We start from the raw sequence: 17994 nt of genomic DNA on the forward strand, positions 1-17994 counted from the left end.
AGCCTGTTCAGCACCTTCCAAGTTGCCCAGTCTTCTGTGTGCCCAGGAGGGAGTCTCTCATTTGGTATCAGCCATGGATTGAGGTGATGGGTTTTTACCTGCCACTTTTGGACTCTCGCTTGCTGAGGTGTTCCAGCGAGTATCTCTGTAGATCTTAGGAAGCTATTTTTTTATTTAAGGTATTGGCATGCTGACTGATATCCGAACAGGGGATGGGCCAGGGATGTCACTGCCTTGGTCCTTTCATTATTGGCTGCTATTTCCCAGTGGATGTCAGGGGGTGCAATACTGGCTAGACAGTGTAATTTCTCCATTGGTATAGGGCGCAGACATCCTGCAATAATGCAGCATGTCTCATTAAGAGCCACATCCAGTATTTTAGAGTGATGAGATGTGTTCCACACTAGGCGTGCGTACTCAGCAGCAGAGTAGCAGAGCGCAAGGTCAGAGGTCTTCACTGCACATGAGACATGAGAGAAACCTCCCTACAGGATTACAACACATCTGGGGGTTCCTGGGTAACGTCTTTGTAGATGGCTGATTATCTCACTCCAGAAGTGACTAGTAGCATGCAACCTCACCCAATGTGCCAATTACCACTGAGAGCCCCTCGACTGGCTTGTGCCAGTCTTTGCAGTTTGATCTTTAAATCCTCATATCGTGTCCTTCCAGTTGTTTCTCTTCAATCCTGCTGTCACCTGGGATTGCAACATTGACGATCCATGCTTGGTTCCCCCCCAAAATTGTGAGGCCAGGAGTATTGTTTTCAAAACTCTGTCAGTTTGAATTAAGAAGTCCCAGATTAGTTTGACATGTTAATTTTCTGTAACTTTTTCAGGCTTATGATCCCACCAGTTCTTTATAGCAGGCAGATGGTATTTGTGGCACAAGTTCCAATGAAACATCTAAGCAATGGTGTTATGCCTCTGCTTGTACTCCATCTGTGCAATCTTCTTGCAGCAGCTGAGGATGTGCTCTATCGTTTTGTCTGCTTCCTTGCAGAGCCTACACTTGGGACCTGCCGTTGACTTTTCAATTCTGGCTTTGATGGTATTGGTTCTAATGGCTTGTTCTTGGGCTGCCAGAATCAGGCCCTCCGTCTCCTTTTTCAAAGTTCTATTTGTGAGCCACAGCCATGTTTTTTCTTTGCGCCAGCTGCGCCCATTCCTTGGGAAGTCTGACTTGGCCACGGTGGTCCACACTCTGGTTACATCCCAAATAGACTACTGCAACGCTCTCTACGTGGGGCTGCCTTTGAAAACTTCTCAGAAGCTCCAATTAGTCCAGCGGTCGGCGGCCAGGTTGTCAACTGGAGCGGTGTACAGGGAGCATACCACTCCTCTGTTGTGCCAGCTCCACTGGCTACTGATTAGCTTCCAGGGACAATTCAAAGTGCTGGTTTTAACCTTTAAAGATCTGAACGGTTCTGGCCCAGATTACCTGTCCAAACGTATCTCCTGCTATGAACCATCACAAAGTTTAAGATCATCAGGAGAGGCTCTGCTCTTGATCCCACCACTTTCGCAAACACGGTTGGTGGGGACGAGAGACAGGGCCTTCTCAACAGTGCCCCCCCCCCCCCGTCTGTGGAACTCTCTCCCTAAGGACATCAGGTTAGCCACCTCTCTCCTGTCCTTTAGAAGACAACTGAAGACCTGGCTCTGGGGCCAGGCATTCAATTAGAGGCCAGCGGCAATAGGAAAAGGAAATTTGGATATTATTAGTTCTATTATTATTATTATTATTATTATTTATTATTTATTTCTTGCATTTATTAACCGCCGCTCTCAGCCCTAGGGCGACTCGTGGCGGTGTACAATACAAAAAGACACTTTACAAAGCAATCAGGACAACAAACTAACATCACTAATACACAACATTTAAATTACACTAAAAATCCGCTGCGTCATATTATGGAATCATAATCAATCTTGTAGTCGTAAATTCATTCCGGTTGTAATTTCCAGTAACATAGCACTCAGTTGAAAGCCTGCTCGAAGAGCCACGTCTTCAGGCCCTTACGAAAGGCCATGAGGGAGGGCGCCTGTCTGATGTCAGCAGGGAGGGAGTTCCACAGCCGGGGGGCCACCACCGAGAAGGCCCTCTCTCTCGTCCCTGCCAGACGTGCCTGTGAGGCAGGCGGGATCGAGAGAAGGGCCTCCCCAGATGATCTCAAGGTCCTTGTGGGCTCGTAGGCCGAGATGCGGTCCGTAAGGTATTTTGGGCCGGAACCGTTTAGGGGTTTGTAGGATAACACCAGCACCTTAAATTGGGCCCGGTAGCAAATCGGCAGCCAGTGGAGCTGGAACAACAAGGGCGTTGTGTGCTCCCTGCGTCCTGCTCCTGTTAACAACATGGCTGCCGCACGCTGGACGAGCTGAAGCTTCCGGGCCGTCTTTAAGGGCAGCCCCACGTAGAGAGCGTTGCAGTAGTCAAGACGGGATGTGACCAGAGCGTGTACCACCGTGGCCAAGTCAGACTTCCCAAGGTACGGGCGCAGCTGGCGCACGAGCCGAAGCTGTGCAAATGCTCCCCTGGTCACCGCTGAAACCTGGGGATCCAGGCTCAACGATGAATCCAGGATCACACCCAAGCTGCGAACCTGCACCTTCAAGGGGAGTGCGACCCCATCCAGCACAGGCTGTAACCCTATACCCTGCTCGGCCTTGCCACTGACCAGGAGTACCTCTGTCTTGTCTGGATTTAATTTCAGTTTGTTCGCCCTCATCCAGACCATTACAGCGGCCAGGCACCGGTTCAGGACTTTGACAGCCTCCTTAGTAGCAGGTGGAAAGGAGTGACAGAGCTGGACATCATCTGCGTACAGATGACACCGCACCCCGAAACTCCGGATGATCTCACCCAGCGGCTTCATGTAGATATTAAACAGCATGGGGGACAATATAGAGCCCTGTGGAACCCCACAGGTCAAAGGCTGTGGGGTTGAACAGGAGTCCCCCAATAACACCTTCTGGGTACGACCCTCCAGAAATGACTGGAGCCACTGCAAAGCAGTGCCCCCAAGACCCATTTCCGCAAGGCGCCCCAGAAGGATACCGTGGTCGACGGTATCGAAGGCCGCTGAGAGGTCCAGGAGCACCAACAGGGACACACTCCCCCTGTCTAGCTCCAGGCGCAGATCATCCACTAAGGCGACCAAGACCGTCTCGGTACCATGTCCCGGTCTGAAACCAGACTGTGCCGGATCCAGATAATCCGTGTCTCTCAAGAATACCTGGAGTTGTGAGGCCACCACGCTTTCCATGACTTTGCCCAAGAAGGGAAGATTGGAAACAGGCCGAAAGTTGTCAAATTTAGTGGGGTCCAGTGATGGTTTCTTCAACAGCGGCTTTATAATAGCCTGTTTTAGGCTCGCTGGAATCTTGCCTTCCCGAAGGGAGGCATTAACCACCACCGTTACCCACTCAGCCAATCCCCCTCTGGCCTCCTTCAGAAGCCAGGATGGGCAGGGGTCTAGGATGGACGTGGTGGGCCTCATTCCTCCAAGTATCTTGTCCACATCCTCGGGCTTCACAAGCTGAAAAGAATCCATCAAAACAGGACAAGCAGGTGCTCGTGTCACATCCACAGAGACTGCATTTAATATGGTGTCCAGCCCAGAACGGATCAAAGCGACTTTGTCTGCAAAGAACCGAGCAAATGCTTCACAGCGCGTGGCCGAATTGTCAGGGCTCCCGCCTGAGGTGGCGGGAGTCAAAAGACCTCTGACAATCCGAAACAACTCCGCCGGACGGTTTTTTGCAGACGCAATAGTGGCCGCAAAGAAAGATTTCTTTGCGGCTTTTATTGCCGCGGCATATGCCCTTAGAAAGGACACAAACCGTGCTCGGTTTGGCTCGCTTGGGACCGAGCGCCACACGCTCTCTAGTTCCCTCTTCCTTCGCTTCATCGCTGCCAGCTCCTCAGTGAACCAAGGAGCTGGTTTAGCTCGGTTACTTGAGAGGGGACGTTCCGGAGCGATCATGTCAATTGCTCTGGTCATCTCCCCATTCCAGAGAGCGACCAAGGCCTCGACATGATCACCTGCCGAGGTAGCGGGAAAGTCCCCAAGAGCCATCAGGAATCCATTCGGATCCATAAGCCTCCTGGGGCGGACCATCTTAATGGGTCCTCCACCTTTGCGGAGGTTAGGGGGCGCAGTGAGCCTAAATCTGATCAGGAAGTGGTCGGTCCATGGCAACGGAGAGATGGACAACTCCTCCACCCCGCCACCCTGCTCCCATCCCTGGCAGAAAACCAAGTCCAATGTATGTCCAGCACAGTGGGTGGGGCCAGTTATTCGTTGGGACAGCCCCATGGTTGCCATGGCGGACATGAAGTCCTGAGCCGCTCCTGTGAGGGTCGCCTCGGCATGGATGTTGAAGTCCCCCAGCACAAGAAGCCGTTGAGACTCCAACGCCAGGCTCGAGACCACCCCCGCTACCTCAGGTAGGGAGACTGTAGTGTAGCGAGGTGGACGGTACACTAACAGAATCCCTATTCTGTCCCGGTCACCCACCCTCAGGTGGACGCATTCAAAATTTGTGGTCTGCGGGATGGGGATTATTATTATTATTATTATTATTATTATTATTATTATTCCTGCCTGACAGATTGTGGGTTAGACTGTTGTTGTTGTTCATTCGTTCAGTTGTCTCCGACTCTTTGTGACCTCATGGACCAGCCCACGGCAGAGCTCCCTGTCGGCCGTCACCACCCCCAGCTCCTTCAAGGTCAGTCCAGTCACTTCAAGGATGCCATCCATCCATCTTGCCCTTGGTCGGCCCCTCTTCCTTTTTCCTTCTACTTTCCCCAGCATAATTGTCTTATCTAGGCTTTGCTGTCTCCTCATGATGTGGCCAAAGTACTTCACCTTTGTCTCTAGTATCCTTCCCTCCAATGAGCAGTCAGGCTTTATTTCCTGGAGGATGGACTGGTTGGATCTTCTCGCAGTCCAAGGCACTCTCAGAACTTTCCTCCAACACCACAGCTCAAAAGCATCGATCTTCCTTCGCTCAGCCTTCCCTAAGGTCCAGCTCTCACATCCGTAGGTGACTACAGGGAATACCATGGCTTTGACTAGGCGGATCTTTGTTGCCAGTCTGATGTCTCTACTCTTTACTATTTTATCGAGACTGGACATTGCTCTCCTCCCAAGAAGTAAGCGTCTTCTGATTTCCTGGCCACAGTCTGCATGTGCCGTAATCTTTGCACCTAGAAATACAAAGTCTGTCACGGCCTCCACGTTTTCTCCCTCTATTTCCCAGTTGTCAATCATTCTTGTTGCCATAATCTTGGTTTTTTTTTTAATGTTTAGCTGCAACCCGGCTTTTGCGCTTTCTTCTTTCACCTTGTTTAGAAGGCTCCTCAGCTCTTCCTCGCTTTCGGCCATCAGAGTGGTGTCATCTGCATATCTGAGGTTGTTAATGTTTCTTCCAGCAATTTTCACCCCAGCTTTGCATTCATCCAGCCCCGCACATCGCATGATGTGTTCTGCATACAAGTTAAAAAGGTTGGGTGAGAGTATGCAGCCTTGCCGGACGCCTTTCCCAATCTTGAACCAGTCTGTTGTTCCGTGGTCAGTTCTGACTGTTGCTACTTGGTCCTTGTACAGATTCCCAAGCCATCCCAAGGTGGCTTGGGATGCCCATCCCACCAAGAACTTGCCACAGTTTATTATGATTTATTATGATTTATTATGTTGATGATGTTGATGTTATTCCTGCCTGAGAGATTGTGGGTTAGACTGTGTTGGGGGGCTGTGCAATCCCTCCCAACGCGACCCCCCTCCCATCCCAGCTGGGACCTCCAAAGCCAGAGCTGGCGCTGATGCAAGAGGAGGCGGAGAGTGGAGATATTCCCATCATGCACCGCGAGAGCGCTGTCCGCGGTGCTGAAGAGCATCCCTCGGCGGCGGCGGCGGCGGCTAGGGCTGCTGCTTTGGCGGGTGCTGCTGCTCCTTTGGGGGCCCCAAGCCGGGCTCCTCCTTTATGCCCAGCGCCTTCCCCTTCCCCTTCTCCTTCTCCTTCCTCTTCCTCCTCCAAGCCTCGCCTGGGGATGGGGCCGTGAAGCAGCAGAATCCCGCGAGGAGGAAGAGGGCCATGACCATGATGATGAGGATGGAGGACAAGAAGAAGACCAGCCCCTTCCACCGGAGCTGCCCGGAGGCCGGAGGAGGGGGAGGCGGAGGAGGCGGCGGAGGAGGAGGAGGAGGCGCCTCGGCCTCTTCTTCCCAGCTGGAGGCCAAGATCCAGGCGGCGGTGGAGTTCAAGGCGGAGGGCGCCCGCTGCTACAAGCAGAAGAAGTTCCGCGAGGCCATCGGGAAGTACCACCGCGCCCTCATGCAGCTCAAGGGCCTCCCGGGCGAAGGAGAGAAAGAGGGGCCGGCGGCGGGGGTGGTGGCCGAGAAGAAGAAGGCCCTCCTGGGAGAGGAGCCCGCCCTGCCTTGGAGGAGGCTCTCCGAGGAGCAGCGGGCCCTGGTCGAGAGCACCGAGATCGAGTGCTACAACAGCCTCACAGGTGGGACTCTCGCAGGAAAGGGAACACTTGGGCCCTCCGGGTGTTTTGGACTTCAACTCCCACCATTCCTAACAGCCTACCGGCTGTTAGGAATGGTGGGAGTTGAAGTCCAAAACACCCGGAGGGCCCCAAGTTTGCCCATGCCTGCTGTTCAGGATAGATTTCCATGCTACACAATCGTGGGAATTGTAGTTTGGCAAGAGCTTTCGCCTTCTCTGCCTAAGGGTGCCAATGCCTCCCCAAACTACAACTCCCATGTTTTCATAGCATTGAGCCACTGCTGTCTAAGGTGGCGAATGCATCGAACAGATGCACCTTTAGCCAGATAGCTCCAGGGTGGCTCATCTCCTCCAAAAATCTACTTGTAGTAAGGCGTAGGGGCACTAGACAGCCCAACAGGCTCATATACCTTCTTTACTTCCTCCCTCCTTCCCTTCCATCCTCCCTCCCTTCCTTTCTCCCTCCCTCCCTTCCTTCTTGCCTTCCTGCCTACCTTTCCTACCTACTTCCTACCTTTATCTTTTCTTTCTTTCCTTCTTTTCTCCTTTCCATCCATCCATCCATCCTTCCTGCTACCTTTCCTTCCTTCCTTCCTTCCTTCCTTCCTTCCTTCCTTCCTTTCATCCTTCCTTTCATCCTTCCTTTCTCCCTTCCTTCGTTTATCTCTTAATTTATCCCTTTCAACCTTCCTTTCTCCCTTCCTCCCTCCCTTCCATCCATTCATCCTTCCTCTCTTTCATCCATCCATCTATTCATCCTTCCTTTCTCCCTTCCTCCCACTACCTTCTTTCCTTCCTGCCTTCCCTTCTCCCTTCCTTCATTTATTTCTTCCTTCCTTCTTCCCTTTTCTCTTCCCCTTTCCCATCCATCCATCCTTCTTGCCATCCTCCCTTCTTTTCTTCTTTCCTTTATCTCTTCCTTCCTCCCTTTAATTCATTCATCTATCTTTTCTTCCTTCTTTCTTCCCTCCCTTCCATCTTCCCTTTCATCCATCCATCCATCCATCCACCCTTGCTTCCTTTCTCCCTCCCTCCTTTCCTTTCTTCCTTCCTTTCTCCCTCCCTTCCTTCCATTCTTCGATCCATCCTCCATCCCTCCTTCCCTTCCCTTCCCTTCCCTTCCCTTCCTTCCTTCCTTCCTTCCTTCCTTCCTTCCTTCCTTCCTCCCTTTCATCCTTCCTTCCTTCCTTCCTTCCTTTCCCCCTTCCTTCCTTTATCTCTTCCTTCCTCCATTTCATCCATCCTCCCTTCCTTCCTCCCTCCCTTCAATCCATCCATCCATTCATCCATCCATCTTCCCTTTCATCCATCCATCCATCTATCCATCCACCCTTCCTCCCTCCCTCCCTCCTTCCCTTCCCCTTCCTTCCTTCCTTCCTTCCTCCCTCCCTTTCATCCTTCCTTCCTTTCCCCCTTCCTTCCTTTATCTCTTCCTTCCTTCCTCCCTTTCATCCATCCTTCCTCCCTCCATCCTTTGATCCATCCATCCATCCATCCTTCCTCCTTCCCTTCCTTCCTTCCTTCCATCCTTTTTCGCTTCCTTCCTTCCTCTGCAGATCTGGATTTGCAACCTTAAGTGAACCTCCACAACTTCTGCTTGTTTTGCCCCTGCAAAATGGCACAGGAGGGCTTGCTTTGCACAGCATGAGAGGAAGGATGGGGAGAGGGCGAGCTTGATGGAGATCTCATGGATTTTGGAAGACTCAAATCAGGGATCTTTGGAGGGAAAAACAACAATGTGAAACCAGTCAGATTATCATCAATACATTTTGGGGATGGATGGGAACCTGGAATTTATATGGATTCGTATTCACTAGTACAATTACAGATCCACAATATTAAGACTGTGTAGTCTTACTATTAACTTATACAAACATCACCCCATCCCACCTTTTGAACCAGATACCAGAGGAATCCATTCAGATTTTGATTATGGCATAGGCAGGATTGTGTTTACATCCCTTTCCATAAATAAATGAGGCATCAGTGACGAGAACCAGGACCTCTGTCGCTGCTCCTTGTCATAACATCATTTGTTGATGGAAATGGGTCAAGATTGAGGAATTTGCAACTGAATTGGAAGTTCAATGCATCTCTTTCTACAGATCCAGCAGTCAATTCTAAAGGTAGTCTGGACCAGAGGTGTTCCTTATTAGCACAGACATAACTATCTAGTCCAGTGTTTCTCAACCTTCCTAATGCCGTGACCCCTTAATACAGTTCCTCATGTTGTGGTGACCCCCAACCATAACATTATTTTCATTGCTACTTCATAACTGTAATTTTGCTACTGTTATGAATTGTAATGTAAATATCTGATATGCAGGATCTATTTTCATTCACAAGACCAAATTTTGCACAAATACCCGATACACCCAAATTTGAATACTGGTGGGGTTGAGGAGGGGGGTTGATTTTGTCACTTGGGAGTTGTGGGTACTGGGATTTATAGTTCGCCTACAATCAAAGAGCATTTTGAACTCCACCAACAATGGAATTGAACCAAACTTAGCACATAGAACTCTCATGACCAAGAGAAAATACTGGAAGGGTTTGGTGGGCATTGACCTTGAGTTTTGGAGTTGTAGTTCACCTACATCTAGAGAGCACTGTGGATTCAAACAATGATGGATCTGGACCAAACTTGGCACGAATACTCAATATGCCCAAATTTGAACCCTGGTGGAGTTTGGGGAAAATAAACGTTGACATTTGGGAGTTGTAATTGCTGGGATTTATAGTTCACCTACAATAAAACAGCATTCTGAACTCTAGCAACGATGGAATTGAACCAGATTTGGTACACAGAATTCCCATGATCACCATGGAAGGGTTTGGTGGGCATTGTCCTTGAGCTTTGGAGTTGTAGTTCACCTCCATCCAGACAGCACTGTGGATTCAAACAATGATGGATCTGGACCAAACTTGACACAGTTACTCAACATGCCCAGATGTGGACACTGGTGGAGTTTGGGAAGAATAGCCCTTGACATTTGGGAGTTGTAGTTGTTGGGATTTATAGTTCACCTACAATCAAAGAGCACTCTGAACCCAGCCCTCGATGGATCTGCACTAAACTTGGTTCACTACCTACATGGCCAGCTTTGAATACTGGTGAGGTTGGCGTGGGGGCTGTTTTTACATTCTGGGAGTTGTAGTTCACCAATACCAAAAAGGAAGAGAAGGACAGGTGGAGAGATTTTCAGCCTTCTCTGCCAAAAGGGTTTCTAAGACCATCAGAAATATGTGTTTTCTGATGGTCTTTGGTGCCCTCAAGGGGGTTGCACACACACACACCCCCACCCCAAGGGTCCCGACACCCAGCTTGAGAAACACTGAATTTCAGCAATTTGTAAGGAGTCTAGTCAATGGGACACACGTGGAAGGATTTCTCCAGAGCCACCCAAGGAGAACCTTGCCTACTTTGGGGTTCAAGAGTGGAGATGGTGCATTTTAAATACATCAGTATATTTAGTGACCAAGTGCGAGTCCAGATCTCAGCATTACAGATGATCGATCTGACCCCAAAGCAAAGGCATACATGTTATAGCACTGATAGCAGTTTGGGAAAATCTGCCTAACAACAGCATACAGTGGGAGGATACTAGCCATACAACAGCCAATCCTGGAACACAAGTCATTGAGCTACAATGGGAAAATGATCCGGCCGGACCCACATTACTATTTTACATGTTGAAAATTCTCCTTGCATTGACAATTGCTATTGTAATGGGCTGCAAGTGCCACTTAGCTAATGATAATGCCAACATGTCTATTCTGGTTTTCCTTGAGATTCCTGTGACCTAAATAACTTGGCAGCTTTTTAGTGTTTCCCCTTTGATTCAGAATACTTTCCTCTTAGCATGGCTTGACCTTGTTTTAGCCCAAATATGGGCAAACTTCAGCTCTCTGGGTGTTTTGGACTTCCACAATTCCTCACAGTCACAGGCCCCTTTCTTTTCCAGCTCAGCCTCTTAAGCCACTAAAAAAGCCAATGGGACTTTGGCCTTCATAGTGTCGAGATCCAGAGAAACCATGCCACCCATGCTCTATTCTGCCTTGGTTAGACCACACCTGGAATATTGTGTCCAATTCTGGGCACCACAATTCAAGAGAGATATTGACAAGCTGGAATGTGCCCAGAGGAGGGTGACTAAAATGATCAAGGGTCTGGAGAACAAGCCCTATGAGGAGCGGCTTAAAGAGCTGGGCATGTTTAGTCTGAAGAAGAGAAGGATGAGAAGAGACATGGTGATGGCCATGTATAAATATCATAGGGAGGAGGGAGAAAGCTTGTTTTCTGCTCCCATGGAGACTAGGATGCATTGGAGCAATGGCTTCAAACTACAGGAAACGTGATTCCACCTGAACATGAGGAAGAACTTCCTGTGAGAGCTGTTTAACTCTCTGCCCCGGAGTGTGGTGGAGGCTCCTACTTTGGAGGCTTTTAAACAGAGGCTGGATGGCCATCTGTCAGGGGTGCTTTGAATGCGATTTTCCTTCTTCTTGGCAGAATGGGGTTGGACTGGATGGCCCACAAGGTCTCTTCCAACTCTATGATTCTATGATTCTTCCATGATCACATCCTCTTCCCAAATACCTTGATCTTCCTTAGAGACCTTCCCAAAACAGTGCCCATAATGGCATTCTTTTGCTATCTTTGCTTGAGTGAGGAGAAACCTTTTTGCTCTGGCAGGCTTTTGAGAATTGATTTTTTTCAAAGACTAATGGTCCTGTATAATGTGTTGGATTGGTTGTTATTGTTGTTTTTAATGGTGCATGAGTTTAACTGGCTTTCATTTGTTTAATTGGTTTCATACCCTTGTATTATTATTATTATTATTATTATTATTATTATTATTATTGGGTTGTTGTAGGTTTTTTCGGGTTATATGACCATGTTCTAGATGCCTCTAGAACATGTTCTAGAAACCCCTAGACCATGTTCGAGATGCATCTAGAACGTGGGCATATAGCCTGAAAAAACCTACAACAACCCAGTGATTTCAGCCATGAAAGCCTTCAACAATACATTATTATTATTATTATTTGAAACACAACAAGATGAGTCCACAGCAGACACTATGCTGGTTTTTGTATTCGATCACATGTCCGAAACTTCCCAAATGTCTAGGACTGTGTGATATAGTGATGAATAATGCATGCAGATCCCAGTAAAGTGGTCTTTTGCAGCTGGCAGATGGTAATCTTGTCAGCGCCGATTGTGTTTAAGTGCAGGCCAAGGTCTTTAGGCACTGCACCCAGTGTGCCGAATACCACTAGGACCACCTTGACTGGTTTGTGCCAGAGTCTTTGCAGTTCGATCTTTAAATCCTCATATCGTGTCAGATTTTCCAGTTGTTTCTCTTTAATCCTGCTGTCACCTATTATTATTATTATTATTATTATTATTATTATTATTATTATATGTACTTATTTGCTTGTTTTTTTCTCTCTGAACAGAGACACAAAGGAACTGTATGCTGTTTATTTTTTTAAACTATGTTTATTTGAACTATTTTAAGCTGCTTTGGGTCCCAAATTGGAGAGAAAGAAAGACCACAGTATCAGGAATAATAACAGCAATGGCATTGGGGCTGCATTCTGGAGACATTTGTACAGTACCATTGCAAATCTTAAACTAATGTAGTGGCTGAGTCGGCAGTGCATAGGAATTGGATTGGAAGTGCAGAAGGGGCTTGGAATTGGGTTGAAAGTGGAATTTGAGTTGGAAGTGCAGCTTAGGCAACCTAGGAAAGCAGTGCTGGTTATGAAAAAAAATTCTGTTTAGGAAGAAAAGTGAGATATAAATAAATATTTATTATAATTATTATAAAAGTTGCGAGGGTTGAATGAAAAGTAATGCTTCCACCTTCATAACTCCTCAACAGATGGCAGTACTGGTATGCGGCAGATACTGGCTTGTTCAGTAGACTCTCCTCTACAGTTCCATTTTGGCGGGAAGCCTTTATTTATTTATTTATTTATTTGCTTTATTTCTATACCGCGTTTCTCAACCTATAATAGGTGACTCAATGCGGTTTACACAATATTAATTACCACAACAATAACAATTAAAACACAGCATACCCAATAACAAACACACAACCATTCATACAATGCCTCGATCGCAACCAAGATCCAGTCTCATATCCTTATACCGTTCCTATGTTCAATTTACCGTCATTCTGTGTACAATTGCGCTGATTAGCCAAACGCTTGCTCAAAAAGCCAGGTTTTGAGCTTCTTCCTAAATGCCAGCAACGAAGGGGCCTGTCTGATGTCGCTTGGTAGGGCATTCCATAACCGAGGGGCCACCACCGAGAAGGCCCTGTCTCTCGTTCCCGCCAACCGTGCCTGTGACGCAGGCGGAACCGAGAGCAGGGCCTCCCCGGACGATCTTAATGTCCGTGTCGGTTCATAGGAGGAGATGCGTTCGGAGAGGTAGGTGGGGCCGGAACCGTTTAGGGCTTTGTAGGCTAATGCCAGCACCTTGAATTGTGCCCGGTAGGGAATTGGCAGCCAGTGGAGCTGGCTCAACAGAGGAGTGGTATGCTCCCTGAGAGCTGCTCCTGTTAGCAACCTGGCTGCCGAGCGCTGGACCATCTGGAGCTTCCGGGCAGTCTTCAAGGGCAGCCCCACGTAGAGCGCGTTGCAGTAATCTATGCGGGATGTGACCAGAGCGTGGACTACCGTGGCCAAGTCCGACTTCCCGAGGTACGGGCGCACCTGGCGCACGAGCCGAAGCTGTGCAAATGCTCCCCTGGCCACCGCTGAGACCTGAGGCTCCAGGCTCAGCGATGAATCCAGGGTCACACCCAAGCTGCGAACCTGCGTCTTCAGGGGGAGTGTAACCCCGTCCAACACAGGCTGTAACCCTATGCCCCGTTCGGCCTTTCGACTGACCAGGAGTGCCTCTGTCTTGTCTGGATTCAACTTCAATTTGTTCACCCTCATCCAGTCCGACACAGCAGCCAAGCACCGGTTCAGGACCTGAACAGCCTCCTTAGAAGTAGGTGGAAAGGAGTGACAGAGTTGGACATTAAACGGTTGTGTTGTTAAAGTGTGAAGTATGGAACCCTGCACAGATGGTCAGTCAATGTCACTTAAGCAATGTCCAGTCAGTGATTCTTGACAGCAGAAGGTGTCAACCCCAAAGGAAATTAATCAGAATGCAAGCTGTTTATGGTGATTGTGCGTCGTTGGACGAGTAAGTTTTAAAATGTTGAGGTGACACCTTCTGCTGTCAAGAATTCAGTGACTGCACGTTGCTTAAATCACATTGACTGACTGTCTGTGCAGGGTTCCATACTTCGCACTTTAACATCACAACCATTCAATGATAAGGTTTCCTGCCAAAATGGAACTGTAGAGGAGAGTCTACTGAACAAGCCAGTACCTGTCACATACCAGTACTTCCATCTGTTGAGGAGTTACAAAGTTGGAGGCATTACTTTTCATTCAACACTCATATGCAGGAGCCTTCTGTTCATCTTCTTTCCCTTCTGCTTGGGTCTTCCTTAGCTTGCCTGCTGCAGTCAGAGCTGGTGAACTATGAGCGCGTGCGGGACTATTGCCTCAAAGTCCTCGCCAAGGAGAAGAGTAACTTCAAAGCCATGTACCGGGCCGGCATTGCCTTCTACCATCTTGGGGACTACGACAACGCCTTGCTCTATTTGAAAGAGGCCAAGAACCGCGAACCTACAGGTGGGAGCATTGGACAGGCATCCAAGGGAGGGAAGCACAGAGAGAGGGACTTGAGCATTGATTGATTGATTTATAGTATTTATATTCCGCCCTTCCCACCCCAAAGGGGACTCAGGCCAGATCACAGAACACATGTACGGCAAACATTCAATGCTGTTATACACTGACAATGCATAGAAAGAGGTATGCATATAGACTTTCCCATCTTTGGCATCTTGGAGGCTTGTGCTAGGTTCCGGCCATGGTGTGTGTGTGTGTGTGTGTGTGTGTGCTGCCACGCCATCTTTCCTGCCAAAGAACTTTGTTTGAAAACTTCCTCCCCAATGGAATCACCAGTATTTTTCTGGCACTTCCTTATTTATTTATTTATTTATTTATTTACAGTATTTATAGTCCGCCCTTCTCACTGCGCAGGGGGCTCAGAGCAAATTACAGTGCACATACATATGGCAAACATTCAATGTCATTAGACATACAACATCTATAAACAGACACAGAGGCAATTTAACATTCCAGCTTTTCCGGCTTCATGAGGGTACGCTCGGTTCCAGCCACAGGGGGAGGTGCTGCTTCACCGTCCACTTGTGACACCAAGTTCTTTGATGGAGTACTTTCTCATTCTTATGCATGGCATCGTAAATTAGTTAAATTAGCCTCTCGGCATAAAGTGGCACCTAAATTTCCTACTTGACAGATGCAACTGTCTTTTGGGCTGCATAGGTCAACAGCAAGCTAGATTATTAATAGTAGGAAGCTCACTCCAACCCGGGTTGGTTTCGAACTCATGACCTCTCAGTCAGTAGTGATTTAATGCAGCTGGCTACTAACTAGCTGCACCAATGGGTGCCTTAGATACCTTCCTCCTTTAAAGGGGTACTTATTTTTCTACTCACATTTGCTTTTGAACTGCTAGGTAGGCAGAAGCTGGGCTAAAGGCCAGGAGCTCACCCTGACCCGGGCTTCGAACTGCCAACCTTCCGATTGGCAAGATTTAGTGCAGGTTGAGTCGTGATGCTGGATCCATAAGTGGTTGTAGAGACCTCTTCTGGATCTGCACCATCTTTCCTATTTATCTACTCGCATTTGTTTTTGAACTGCTAGGTAGGCAGAAGCTGGGCTAAAGACCAGAAGTTCACCCTGAGCTGGGCTTCAAACTGCCAACCCTCCAATTGGCAAGATTTAGTGCAGGTTGAGTCTTGATGCTGGATCCATAAGTGGTTGTAGAGACCTCTCCTGGATCTGCACCATCTTTCCTATTTATCTACTCACATTTGTTTTTGAACTGCTAGGTAGGCAGAAGCTGGGCTAAGGGCCAGAAGCTCACCCTGACCTGGGCTTCGAACTGCCAACCTTCCGATTGGCAAGCAGGTGGCGGTTAGCCTGCTGTGCTAAAGCCCTGCCCATCCCTTATCCAGAAGTCCGAAATTCTCCAAAATCCACAATTGTCCACATCATGGCCTTTGGTTGGGCTGGTCTCTTCCAACTCCATGATTCTATCATTCTCTGTTTCTTTTCCTTCCCTTTCACAGACACCAATGTCCTGCGCTACATCCAGCTAACCGAGATCAAGATCAGCCGCTGCAACCAGCGGGACAAGGAGGTGATTGTGTAGCAGCGTTGGACCTGCCTTGCCAGAGCTCTTCCCCCGCCCTGCCCAACCCACACGTCAGTGACAGACATAGCCTTCTACACATGGTGCCAATTGTGCCCGGAATCCACCCGCTGCCCTCCATGCTCCAGGAAGATGCCATCAGGTGCCCGCCATGCCCTGGCAGATGCCACAGCCAGAGAACTTCCAGCGGAGAGCAGCGCTGCCCTCCAAAGCCAGTACGGCTCCTGGTCCTTTCGGCTGTGGGACGAGATAATGTAGCATTTCGCCAGAACACTGTTGGGGTTGCTTATTTTTTTTAATGAAAAAAAAAGATGAGAGTATTTGCCAGGTGTGTGCCTCTGTGAGATTGGCCGAGCGGAATAGGGCGGTGCAAAATAAGGTGGGCATGATTGGGACCATATGGAAGGCACATCAGGGTGGCATCAGGGAGAGAGACTATGTAAAGCCAGATTCTTGAGCTCTTCCCAAACAGTAGAGAGTTATATACTACTCCAGACAATCATTCATTGCCAAGTACAATTATCTTCCAAGGGTTGAGTCTTGATGCTGGATCCATAAGTGGTTGTAGAGACCTCTTCTGGATCCGCACAATCTTTCACATTGAGGATATAGGTTTCCAGGTGGAAGGTGGTCACAACACTAACTTAGGCGATCTCTCGTTGTCCGACTAAGATTGTCCTCCAAGGTCTATGTAGTGGCAGTGGGTACACCGGTGAGTGTGGAGCCTTATTCTTGACCTGCATCTTCTCCTGCAGTGAGGGCATCGGTTACCAGGTGGATGGAGGTCCCGGTTGGGTTGGCTTGATGCGCCTTCCTCTCGACACGTTTCTCTCTTTCGCCCTCCATTCATGCCTCTTCAAATTCTACAGCACTGCTGGTCACAGCTGACCTCCAGCTGGAGCGCTCAAGGGCCAGGGCTTCCCAATTCTCTGTGTCTATGCCTCAGTTTTTAAAGTTGGCTTTGGCCCATCTTTAAATCTCTTTTGCTGTCCTCCAACATTATATTTTCTGTCCTCCAACATTATATTTGCTTTGGGAGATGGTGGTCGGGCATTCAGACAACGTGGTCAGTCCAGCGGAGTTGGTGGCGGAGGATCATTTCTTCAATGTTAGTGGTCTTAGCTTCTTCCCGCATGCTGACATTTGTCCACCTGTCTTCCCAAGAGATTTTGGAGGTCACACCAAGGATTTGCTTGGCTCACATTCCTTTCGGCACATTTCCCCCTCTCATCCTGTATTCATACCTCATCAAAATCCAGAAAATGCAAAAAGCTGACCTCCAGTTAGAACACTTTAGGGCCAGGGCTTCCCAGTTCTCAATGTTTATGCCACTCTTTTTAAGGTTAGCATTAAGCCCATCTTTAAATCTCTTTAGTTGTCCACCAACATTCCAGTTTCATTCTTAAGTTGAAAATGGAGCAAGTGCTTTGAGAGACAGTGATCAGGCATTCGGACAATGAGACTGATCCAGCGAAGTTGATGGTGGAGAATCATCTTCCAGAATGCTGACATTTGTCCATCTGTCTTATTCCCAAGAGATTTATAAGATTTTTTTTCAATGCAGAGGAGCTGAGGGTGCATGCTATACATTGGAGATGTCCATTGAGCAGATTAGGTCCTTTTCCTTTGTCTAGGACAGTGTTTCTCAACCTGGGGGGTCGGGACCCCAGGGGGAGTTGTGAAAGGGGTGTCATGGTCACCAAAGACCATCAGAAAACACAGTATTTTCTGTTGGTCATGAGAGTTCTGTGTGGGAAGTTTGGCCCAATTTTATTGTTGGTGGGGTTCGGAATGCTCTTTGATTATAGGTGAACTATAAATCCCAGCAACTACAACTCCCAAATGTCAAGGTGTATTTTCCCCAAACTCCACCAGTGTGCATATTGAGTATTCGTGCCAAGTTTAGTCCAGATCCGTCATTGTTTGAGTCAACAGCGCTCTCTGGATGTAGGTGAACTACAACTCCAAAACTCAAGGTCAATGCCCACCAAACCCTTCCAGTATTTTCTCTTGGTCATGAGAGTCCTGTATACCAAGTTACCAACTTTAGTTCAATTCCATCATTGATGGAGTTCGGAATGCTCTTTGATTGTAGGCGAACTATAAATCCCAGCAACTGCAACTCCCAAATGACAAAATCAATCCCTCCCAACCCCA

The 17994-nt window shown here is 48.3% G+C and overlaps 1 protein-coding gene across 1 annotated transcript; it reads left to right on the forward strand.

The window, feature by feature from the left end:
• The first annotated feature begins 5882 nt into the window (after window positions 1–5882).
• Window positions 5883–16157, forward strand: LOC132780577 (tetratricopeptide repeat protein 9A). The gene is made up of 3 exons (XM_067460862.1): window positions 5883–6519; window positions 14043–14225; window positions 15755–16157. Exons 1-3 carry the CDS (start codon window positions 5991–5993, stop codon window positions 15835–15837), a joined length of 795 nt encoding a protein of 264 aa, XP_067316963.1. The 5' UTR covers window positions 5883–5990; the 3' UTR covers window positions 15838–16157.
• The last annotated feature ends 1837 nt before the right edge of the window (window positions 16158–17994 follow it).

The sequence above is a fragment of the Anolis sagrei genome, chromosome X, assembly GCF_037176765.1.
Source record: "Anolis sagrei isolate rAnoSag1 chromosome X, rAnoSag1.mat, whole genome shotgun sequence".
In the NCBI taxonomy this organism is placed as follows: domain Eukaryota; kingdom Metazoa; phylum Chordata; class Lepidosauria; order Squamata; family Dactyloidae; genus Anolis; species Anolis sagrei.

Excerpts from the sequence above, each read along its gene's own strand:
- LOC132780577 (XM_067460862.1), top strand. The coding sequence starts at position 5,991 with ATGCCCAGCGCCTTCCCCTTCCCCTTCTCCTTCTCCTTCCTCTTCCTC. Across the intron at positions 6,520-14,042 it reads GTGCTACAACAGCCTCACAG|CTTGCCTGCTGCAGTCAGAG; the intron begins GTGGGACTCTCG and ends GGTCTTCCTTAG. Across the intron at positions 14,226-15,754 it reads CAAGAACCGCGAACCTACAG|ACACCAATGTCCTGCGCTAC; the intron begins GTGGGAGCATTG and ends TCCCTTTCACAG.